General features: G+C 38.7%; 1 protein-coding gene across 1 annotated transcript; it reads left to right on the forward strand.

The window, feature by feature from the left end:
- The first annotated feature begins 564 nt into the window (after window positions 1-564).
- Window positions 565-1,633, forward strand: LOC103010090 (beta-1,4-galactosyltransferase 4-like). The gene is given in 2 exon segments (XM_057535081.1): window positions 565-1,391; window positions 1,393-1,633. Coding segments are annotated over 2 exon segments (942 nt in total). The 5' UTR covers window positions 565-690.
- The last annotated feature ends 10,306 nt before the right edge of the window (window positions 1,634-11,939 follow it).

Genomic DNA, 11,939 nt, shown 5'->3' on the forward strand with positions numbered 1-11,939 from the left:
GAAAATTTTCCAAGAGAAGCTCAACAGCCGACTGAGCTGGCAGAATGAAGGATCTGTGAACCTGATGATAAATCATTAGAGATTATCTGTCTGAGAAAAAGAATCATAGGGGACTTCCCTGGTGGTCCAGCAGTTAAGACTCCACTCTCCCAATGCAGAGGGCCTGGGTTCGATCCCTGGTCAGGGAACTAGATCCCGCATGCTGCAACGAAGACCTGGCACAGCCAAATAAATAAATAAAATATTTTTTTAAAAAATCATAAAATGGAAAAAAAACAAAGGAGCAATGTCAGAGACTTGGACAACAATCAAGCATACCAAGCATACACATAAAAGGATTTCCAGGAGTATAACAGCTATTTTGAAGGAGAGTGGAGAAAGGGGCAGAAAAATTCTTTGAAGAAATAATGGCCCAAGATTTTCCAACTATGATGAAAAAAAAATCTACAAATCAAAGAAGCTCAACAAACTTCAAGTAAGATAAACAAAAAGAAATTCACATCTAAATACAGTCAGGGCGGTACTCATTGAGGCTGCATCTGGGGGATTGCTGGAGCGGAACTACCAAGCAGAAGCAGGCGTTGCACTGTCAGTTGTCATCAGGTTTGCAATCAGATTGGAAAAGCTGAACTTGAAGCTTCCTGCCTGCAGTGAGGCCGAGAGATACCTATTGCTCACATAATAAAAGACATGAGCTTCAACGTGACTTTCCACCTTTCCTACAAATTCCGATTACTGTTGCTTTTTACTTTATGCCTGACGGTGGTTGGGTGGGCCACCAGTAACTACTTTGTGGGTGTTATTCAAGAGATTCCTAAAGCAAAGGATCTCATGGCTAGTTTGAACAAGGGTGTAGTTTTGGGGAAGAAAGGAACTGTGATAGAGGAAGCCTCTGTGAAAAAAGCAAACCTTGACAACTGCCCTTCTGTGTCTCCACACCTCAATCTCACTCTGGAAGAAGTACAGGCAGAAAACCCCAAGGTGCACAGAGGCCAGTATCATCCTGAGGAATGCAGGGCGTTGCAGCGGGTCGCCATCCTCATCCTTCACTGGCACAGAGAGAAGCACCTGCTGTACCTGCTAGAACACCTTCACCCCTTCATGCAGAGGCAGCAGCTGGCGTATGGCATCTACGTCATCCACCAGGCCGGAAGTAAAAAGTTTAATCACGCCAAACTCCTGAACGTAGGCTATCTAGAAGCTCTCAAGGATGAAAGTTGGGACTGCTTCATATTCCATGATGTGGACCTGGTGCCTGAGAACGATTTGAACCTTTACAAGTGTGAGGATCAGCCCAGGCATCTGGTGGTTGGCAGGAACAGCACTGGGTGCAGGTTACGTTACAATGGATATTTTGGGGGTGTTACTGCCTTAAGCCGAGAGCAATTTTTCAAGAGTAGAGCTTCTTAGAATGAAAATAACCCGGCCACTGCCTGAAGTGGGTAAATATACTGTGATCTCCCACAAGAGAGACCAAGGCAATGAGGTGAATATAGAACGGATGAAACTCTTACATCAGGTGTCACGTGTCTGGAGAACAGATGGGTTGAGCAGTTGTGATTATAAATTATTCTCTGTGGATTATAACCCTTTATATGTCAACATCACAGTGGATTTCTGGTCTGGCCCATGACCCTGGTTCTTCTGGTGACATTTGGAGGAACTGAATATTTGATTGCAATAATTTTGGCCTAGAGACTTCCCCTAGTAGCACACATTAAGAACTTGTTGCAGGCAATTATTGAGCGGATTCTCCCTCTTTCGTATTTTCTTAGCAGAACTCCTGGTGATATGGAATGTAAAAGAATTGTAATAGGACAGCTTTCTTAGTTGTTTTGATCATGAGGGTTAAATATTGTAATGTAGATACTTGAAGGACTAAGTATAAAAGGACCACTCAAGAGATACCATGAAGGCTATTTGAGAACTCTGATTGAAGGAGATTTAGTAAAGTTTGAAGTGACACATATTTTCTGGGATAAAAAAGGCCACAGGAGATAAGATTGCTGAATGTCCCAGGAACCAGAATTGTTCTTGTCCAAGCAGGAAAGGATTGAAGATATATTTCCGTTATTCATTTATCCTGCATGGTCATCTGTGAAGAGGCGGGTCCCAGGTGAGAAGAAGGCCGAAGAAGAGGGGAGAAAGGTGAAGAATCAAGATGCCTCAAACTTGGGACCAAAGAGGTGGCAGAAGGACCACATCAGGCAGAGAGCAGCTGCGGTGGTTGTACTGTTGCTATGGCTGTTTCCTGCGGCAGGTGTCACCTGCCCAGATACGCCTTCCCGTAACAGCCCAGCAGAGAACACATTTTATCTACTAGTTTTTAGAACATTTTTGTAAAATGATTTTGTACGTGTAGGATATGAAGTAGCAGTTTACAAACTACATATTAACTATCAATACATCAGAAGTACCTCTGTAGTAAAATATGAAAAAGCTTTGGGGGGTTCAAAAAATAAATAAATAAATAAATACACACAGTCAAGCTACCAAAAGCCAAAGATATGTAGAAAATCTTGAAAGAAGAAGAACAATTCATTATGTACAAGGGAACCACAATTAGATTAACAGCTGACTTCTCTTCAGAAACAATGGAGGACAGATTGTAGTCAGGTGACTTTCAAAATGTGTTTTTTTCTTTCTCTTAACTGACTCAAAAGATAATTACACAAGACAACTATAAAACTGCATTGTTGAACTTATAAAAAGGTGTGATATATATGATAACTGCAGAAGAGGAAGGGGACGGAATGGAGCTATATTGAAGCAACTTCTATATTTTATATGTAAATTAATATTAATCTGAATAATTTTATATTTAGATGCATATTGTCTTCTCTAGAGCAACCACTGAGAAAATAATTCAATATATTAAGAAAACCAATAAAACTAAAATGTTACACTAGAAAAAATATATGTAACATTTTAAAAAGCAGTAAAGGGACTTTCCTGGTGGTACAGCAGTTAAGACTCCACGCTCCCAATGCAGGGGGTCCAGGAGCAATCCCTGGTCAGGGCTGCAACTAAAATATCCCACATGCCACAACGAAGATCCTTCATGTCTCAACTAAGACCTGGCACAGCCAAATAAATTAATTAATAAATATTTAAAAAAATTAAAAAGCAGTAAAGGGGAAGATACAAAAACACACAAGACACATGAAACAAATGGCAAAATGGGAAATGTAAATTCAACAATATCAATAGTTACATTAATTTGAAATGTATTAAAAACTCGAATCAAAAGCAGATATTGTCAGTCTCTAAATAAAACAATATTCAGCTATATGCTATTTACAAGAGAAACACTTTAGATTCAAATACACAAATAGGTTCGAAGTAAAATGATAGGAAAGTATACCATGCAAATAATAGCATGATAGCTGGAGTGGCTATACCATATTAGGCAGAGTAGTCTTTGATACAACAAAAAAGTCACTAGAGACAAAAGGGAACATTTTATAATGATGAAAGTGTCAATGTATATAAATATATAACAATTGTAAACATTGACAGTGAGCAACAAAATAAATGAAGCAAGACTAGTAGAATTGAAGGAAGAAGTAGACAAATCAACAATAGCTGGAGTCTTCAATATGCCATTATCAGTTTGAGTCCAATCAGGAGGGAGACACCACACAGTAATTTGAACCAGGAATGTTTAATATAAATAAGTATTAACTATTACAGGGGATTAGAATAATGAGCAAGTAAATAAAGCAAACTTTATGAGATATAAGAGCATTAAATCTCACAAACCTAGAGTTGAGATTGAGAACCCAAGGAAGATCCACCTTACAGGACAGAGATCCAGACATTGTCAGAGAGGACATGGCCATTAACTCACTGAAAAGACATTGCTACTATGTTGTGCTGATGAAATTTGCTGGAAATCTGCTCTCTAGGGTGCTTGGGACCCTTGCTGGAAATCTGCTGTCTAGGGTGCTTGGGTGCTGTTCATGGGACATTATCTCACCTGAGATATTAACTACAAAACTGCTCAAGGAAGGATACTAGGGGAGACTGTTATTACTGGGTGCTGCTAGAGCCAGGCACTGGAGAAGCTGTGAGTGATTCAGGAGCTGAGGTACTCTGCCACAAAAGTATCTGAGGATGGGCATAAGATTTAATGGGCAAAGATGTATTTTCATAGAGTAGTCAGAACAAATGAATTTACAGCCAAGAGTCAATAAATTTGTGTGTCAAACACCACTCATAATAACAGAGAGAACAGCTAGGTGAAAAATCAACAAGAATATGAACAATGCTGCCAATTTGACCTAAGTGACATGCATAGAGTAGATACATAGACCAGATGCATACCTTTCATGTCTCTTTCTCTCGCTCTCTCATGTGGAGTATTTATTTTGGGACAAAACCAGCTGCCATACTGAGGACACACAAGCAGCAAACAGAGAGGCCAATGTGGAGAAAAGTGAACAGTATCAACTTAGTAGGCACATAAAGAGGACCATCCAGCTCCAGTCGAGCCTTGAGAAAACTGCAGCCTCATGGGAAACCCCAAGCCAGAATTGCCCAGCCACCTATTCCCAAAATTCTGACCTATAAAAATGATGAGAGATAATAAATGTTACCAGTGTTGCTCAGGAGTAGATATTACAGAAGGTGTTTATTAAATTAAAATATCCAACAGATCTCATGGTGTGAATGTTGCAGGCATAAACAAGCAAGAATCCCTATCTTTTGTGAATTTATCTCTATTTCAAATTGTCTGATATTCAATTAATACATGAGTGACAATTGGAAGCTCTTTTATGTTGAGTAGATATATTATCAATTCTTTGATATGAGAAAATTTGGAGTATTTGCTAAGAGAAGAGTTGGAATATTTGCTGAAGACCTATCAATATAATTCATAATCAGAAATTTCTCAGCAGTAGGAATTATCTGATGCTGAGCAGAGATTGGCCATGCCTAAAGGAATTCCTATATTCCTTATATTCTAATCGTTTCAGACCAATATGAGTAACGCGATGTGCTTTAAGGGCTGAACCATCTCTAATGGCCAACCCACATTTCTTTCACCTATAGGGTTTTTCACTAATATGAATTTCTCATGTTGAACAAGATATGAAACATGATGAAAGGCCTTCCTTCATGCCTTACATTCATAGGGTTTCCCACCAGTATGACTTTTTTTTTAATTTTTATTTATTTATTTATTTATGGCTGTGTTGGGTCTTCGTTTCTGCGTGAGGGCTTTCTCCAGTTGCGGCAAGTGGGGGCCACTCTTCATCGCGGTGCGCGGGCCTCTCACTGTCGCGGCCTCTCCTATTGCGGAGCACAGGCTCCAGACACGCAGGCTCAGTAATTGTGGCTCACGGGCCTAGTTGCTCCGCGGCATGTGGGATCTTCCCAGACCAGGGCTCGAACCCGTGTCCCCTGCATTGGCAGGCAGATTCTCAACCACTGCGCCACCAGGGAAGCCCACCAGTATGACTTTTTGATGTTAAGTAAGGCTCCCCTCTAAGCACCTTTTCACATTCCTTACATTCCTGGAATTTTACATAATTTTAATTCTCTTTTGTATAATAAGGGTTGAACTAAATGCAAAAATCTTCCCACATTCCTTGCATTCGAAGTATTTCAGACCAGTATGAATATTCTCATATTCAGGAACTTGACAGTCACTTATAAAAGCCTTCCTACATTTCTTAAATTTATAGGGTTTTGCACCAATATGAATTCACCTATGTCAAACAGGTTGAGAGGCATATCTAATGCTTTCCTACATTCCTCATGTTTAGATTTTCACACCACTATGAATTTTCGTGTTGGGTAAGTTTTTCATGCATTCTGTATTTCTTTTCACATTTCCTATATTCACAGGGTTTTATATCATCATGAATTATTTTATGTGCATTAAGGTTTGAACTAAGTGTAAAGGCCTTCTTGTGCTCCTAAGTATCATTTCTCACCAGGAAATATTTTTCCATGCTTCAATAAGAAATTAACCCTTACAAAGGCCTTCCCACAGAGTGTTTCTTTTTTGTTTAATAGCTTCTTTTTTTTCCTTTAATTTTATTATTTTTTAAATTTTTGGTTGTGTTGGGTCTTTGTTGCTATGCGTGAGCTTTCTCTAGTTGTGGCAAGGTGGAGCTACTCTTCGTTGCAGTGTGCAGGCTTCCCTTGTTGCAGAGCACAGGCTCTAGGCGTGTGGGCTTCAGTAGTTGTGGCTGGTGGGCTCTAGGGTGCAGGCTCAGTAGTTGTGGCACACGGGCTTAGTTGCTCCACGGCATGTGGGATCTTCCCAGACCAGGGCTTGAACCCGTGTCCCCTGCATTGGCAGGTGGATTCTTAACCACTGCGTCACCAGAGAAGACCATCATTAACTTTGAAAAAAGATTTCAACATTTGTATTTGATGTGAAATCTCAAGGGGAGTTAAGTAAATAAAAACTCAGTATCTCATTTGAAAAGAACACATGGCTGTGCATAAGAGGGAGTGAACCACAGTGGGGGAGACATTTGTAATCTTTAGTGGCATTGTAATTACAGAATCACCAGGCATAGATAGTCACCTTTTATTATTTATACATTTTATATACCTATATTTTATATGGGAGTGGTGTGTTAGAGCTGGGCAGTAATGTCATGCCAGGGCCAACCATGCACATCTCTCTCTAACTCTATGTTCAATGAATTATATCAATACATTGCTATTGGCCATGGTAGGAGTATTTACACTGTGAACACTGGTAAACACTACAAAAGAGGGGTGTCTCTCTGTGTGTGTGTAGAGCTGGTTGTTAAATACTTAACAGCACTTCACTTCATAAAATCATGGTTTTTTGAGCTCTCCTTTCAGTATTTCAAATTTTATAACTGTTCTCTGACCCATCTCTACTGGGGAAGATTTGGAAATTTCTATTAATTGTACTATAGAACACTTCCTTTTTCTTGCCATGGAATGGTAATATTTTTTTCTCATTTAGTTTAGATTTGGATTCAAGTTATATAATAATCAGCCATAGAAAAACGTTTATATATGGAAAACATTCATCTCTTTTTCTGTATCAGATAATTCATAGTGGTGAGAAGCCCTATGAAGATGAAGAATGTGGGAAGGGCTTTAGTTGTGCCTCAAACCTTACTCAACACGGAAGAGTTCATATTGGTGAGAAATCCTGTGTATGTAAGGAATGTGGTAAGGCCTTTAGTGATGCTCCAATTCTTAGATTACATCATAGAATTCATAGTGGTGCGAAACCTTTTGAATGTGACAAATGTGGGAAATCTTAAGTACATTTCAAACCTTAAAGCACACCTGAGAATTCATACTGGTGAGACAACCCTATGAATGTAAGGAATGTGGGAAGGCCTTTAGTGTATATGGACTTACTCAGCATCACAGTATTTGTACTGATGAGAAACCCTATGAACGTAACACGTGTGGGAAGTTCTTTAGTGCAAGTTCAACCCTTAAAATACATCAGAGGATTCATACTGGTGAGAAACCCTATGACCATAAGAAATGTGGGAAGGTCTTTAGAAGGTGTGAAGGACTTATTCGACATTAGTGTTCATACTGGTGAGAAACCCTATAAATGTAACAAGTGTGGGAAGTCCTTTAGTGCCAGTTCAAACCTTAAAGTACCTCAGAGGATTCATACTTGTGAGAAACCTTATGAATGTAAGGAATGTGGGAAGGCCTTTCACACTGCCTCATACCTTGTTATATATGAGAGAATTCATACTGGTGAAAAAACTTTTATGTGTCAGGAGTGTTGGAAAGCTTTTAGTTACAGCTATCAACTTACTATACATTATGGAGTTCATAGTGGTGAGAAATCTTATGAATGTAAGGAATGTGGGAAGACCTTTGCTCTGTGTGGAAGACTCACCAGGCATCAAACTACTCATAGTTGTAAGAAACGCTTTGAATGTAACAAATGCGGGAAGACTTTTACATGCATTGCAAGCCTTAAAAAACATCAGAGTATTCACACTGGTGAGAAACACTATGAATGTAAGGAATGTGGAAAAAGCTTTCATCTAGCCTCAACCCTTGTAACACATGACAGAATTCATACTGGTAAAAAGTCTTATCAGCGTAAAGAACGTGGAGAGGCTTTTGGTGAGACATCTTGTGAATCATGAGAGAACTCATACTGGTGATAAACCCTACGAATATAAAGAAATGTTGGAAAGCCTTTCATTGTGCTTCATATCTTCTTACACATGAGAAGATTCATACTGGTGAGAAACCCTATGTATGTCAAGAGTGTGGGCAAGTTTTTAGTAATAGCCGTCAACTTACTGTACATAATAGACTTCATACTGGTGTGAAACCCTTTCAATGTAACATGCAAAATGTCCTTCAGGCTTAGTTCAATCCTTGAAGTACATCAGAGAATTCATAGTGGATAGAGACTTTATGGTATATATATATACACACTAGATGATGTACTGTACATGGATGGATTTATATAACTGAGAAACAGTTTGAATGAAGACAATAGAAGGCTTTTAGATAGGGTTCCATTCCTATAAGGTACCAATTTATACTTGTATGAACAGCTTGGAATGTAAATAATGCTTGATTTTTTAAATTTTTATTTTATTTTATTTTATTTTAAATTTATTTATTTTATTTATTTAGTTTTGGCTGCATTGGGTCTTCATTGCTGCACGTGGGCTTCCTCTAGTTGCAGTGAGCGGGGGCTGCTCTTTGTTGCAGTGTGCAGGCTTCTCATTGTGGTGGCTTCTCGTTGCAGAGCACGTGCTATAGGCGCGCGGGCTTCAGTAGTTGTGGCACGTGGGCTCAGTAGTTGTGGCTCGTGGGCTCTAGAGCGCAGGCTCAGTAGTTGTGGCACACGGGCTTAGTTGCTCCATGGCATGTGGGATCTTCCCAGAACAGGGCTCAAACCCACTTCCCCTGCATTGGCAGGTGGATTCTTAACCACTGCACCACCAGGGAAGTCCATGCTTGATTTTTTTGTTTGTTTGTTTTGACCCATATGTTGCTCAATTCAGAGAACTTATAGTGTATATATCATAAGAAAGTCTTTTTGGACATTCCCCTATTTATGAGTTATCAGAATATTCATACTGAGGAAAATTTAGTGTCTGTAGGAAACGCTTTTTCTTTACTCCTTATGTACAAAACTTTTCTAGCACCAAGAATTAAATTTGGGAAAAGTTGTAATACACAAAACATCTATTAATGTAAGAGACGTGGGAAAGTCTTTAGCCATTGTACCTATCTTAATGATCACAATTGCTTTTGTGCTTCTTACAAACTGTGTGACATTCAGTAAGGTGTACTTCTCCGTTTTGGGCTTTTTTTTTTTTGTCTGCAGCAAGGCTTGTGGGATCTTAGTTCCCCAACCAGGGATTGAACCCAGGCCCTCAGCAGTGAAAGTGTGGAGCCCTAACCACTGGATAACCAGGAAATTTTCCCTTTGGCCTCATTTTTAAATGATGATGGTAGTACCTCCAGTATACTGCTGTTCTTAGAATTACATGAAGAAGTACATGTAAAAAACTTGGGAAAATATTTGGTATATACTTTATATTAAAAAAAATAAGGCACTATTTCTAATGTAATCATTATGTTATTCTTAGTGACTTCTTTGAGATAAAGACCCAGAGGTTTAATGAATTAAGAAAAGTTCTATGTAACTACTTATCCCTTATTGAATTTTAATTCATTCTGGATAAAGTTAAAGTGTGATTAAAAAAACATTAGAGGATCTTCATTCAGGTCTCTTAAAGTGCATCAAACATTTAATCTTGGAATGAAATTCAGATATATAGGTTTAGAAAATGTAGAATATTGAAAATAGACAGGAATTTACATTCCTTTTGCACAAATCAAAATTGATTAGAAATTAACAAAAGGATATCCATTTTGTAATCATCTCTATCTTTTAATTATGGATAATTTTAAACATATAAACATTTTTATAAGAACACTGCAGCAAATGTATTAATGCATTCCCTCATTTTCTTTCCTATATGTTGGCTGAATAATTTCAGTGTTATGAACGTTATGATGTTTCATCACTAAATATATCAATGCATCCCGTAAAAATCCAATTTCTTTACTCAAATCCCCATATAATCAATCACACATAAGAAAATAATGATTTTCTCTTCCAGTATTTAATCCATATTCAAATTTTAAAAATTTTACCAGGTATGTCTTTTATAAGTAATTTCCAAAATTATATTCAGTCTAGGTTTATTAGATTATAGTGACTATTTGCTTTTATTTTAGAACAGTGGATGACAAACCACATCCCACAGACCAGATGAAACCTCACACTCTTTTTTGTAATGTTTTATTGCAACACTGCTACCCTCATTTGTTTATGTTTTCTTTTTTAATTAATTAATTAATTTTTGACTGCATTGGGTCTTTGTGGCTGCGCACAGGCTTTCTCTAGTTGCGGCGAGTGGGGGTTACTCTTCATTGCAGTGCACGGGCTTCTCCTTGCAGTGGCTTCTCTTGTGGAGCACGGGCTCTAGGCGCACGGGCTTCAGTAGTTGTGGCACATGGGCTCAGTAGTTGTGGCTCACAGGCTCTAGAGCTCAGGCTCAGTAGTTGTGGCGCAGGGGCTTAGTTGCTCCACGGCATGTGGGATCTTCCCGGACCAGGGCTCGAACCCATGTCCCCTGCATTGGCAGGTGGATTCTTAACCACTGCGCCACCAGGGAAGTCCCCCATTGTTTTTCATAATTACTTTCTGTAGCTTCTTTCTCCTCAGCTGAGACATTGCCTACATTCTCTATGCTTTTTAATAAGTCACGCAGTCTCCTCATTAGCATCTTTAGTGAATTCCATATATGTGATGACAGTAAAAGGATAAATTATCAATGAAGTTTCCCTTCAGTTCTACCCATTAATGAAGAAACTCCTGCACTTAGCAACAGTCCAGGAGGTATCCATTACACTTTAGTCAAGTTAAACAAAAAAGAAAGCAAAATCTGAACTCTTCCTTTCAGTTTTCAAATGTAATGAGCATGGAATCATAACGATAAGTTGGAAATACCTGACGTATGGTTAGGCAGAGTGAGGACTTTGTGCTCTCTCACAAGAAGATGAGGTTGTTCAGTCATATTGAGGAAAGAGCATATCTCAAATGGAAGTAAGAGGGTTAGGTTGTGAGGTCTTGAGAAGTGGATCCGAGCCCTGACCATACCAGTGGCCTCAAGTACTATGAGTAAAGTAAGTTGTCGGAATTGAGAGGCAGCCTCCTACCCTTCCACATTCACAAATCCTGACATGGGGCATACTTAGGGAATAAAAACAAAAGGACAACCTGGGCAAATTAATACCTCAATCATCTCATCACACACCAGAGGCTAATTTTAAAATTTGACAGTATTAACTGTTAGAAGAAAGTGATGTTTTGTGAAGTATGATACATTTTAGGACTGTGAATAGTTTATTTACTTTGGGGGAAATAGAGCAACATCTAGTGAAGCTGAAGATAGTAACCAGGATACATACACGAGAATGTTCACAGCACTGTTTTTTTGGTAAGTTCCAAAAATGGGAACCACATTCATTATTAATCTTTTTTAATTTTGCATAATCTTATTTTTTAAAAGCAGTTTAAGTTTTAGAACAAATTTGAGAGGGAGGTACAGAGATTTCCCATATAGTCACTGCACCCACACATGCATGGCTTCCCACATTATCAACATCATTCACCAGAGCGGTACATTTTTTACCAAGGGTGAACACATCATAATCACCTAAAGTTCATAGCTTATATTAGGGATCACTCTTGGTGTTGCACAGTCTATGGATTTGAATAAATGCATAACGATATACATTATAATACCAAAGTTTAACGTGTGTGTGTGTGTGTACATACACACACAAATACAATATACAGAGGATAGTCACTGCCTTCTAAATCCTTTGTGATGGGACTTCCCTGGTGTTGCAGTGGTTAAGAATCC

This window comes from Balaenoptera acutorostrata, chromosome 19 (genome assembly GCF_949987535.1).
Source record: "Balaenoptera acutorostrata chromosome 19, mBalAcu1.1, whole genome shotgun sequence".
Lineage (NCBI taxonomy): Eukaryota > Metazoa > Chordata > Mammalia > Artiodactyla > Balaenopteridae > Balaenoptera > Balaenoptera acutorostrata.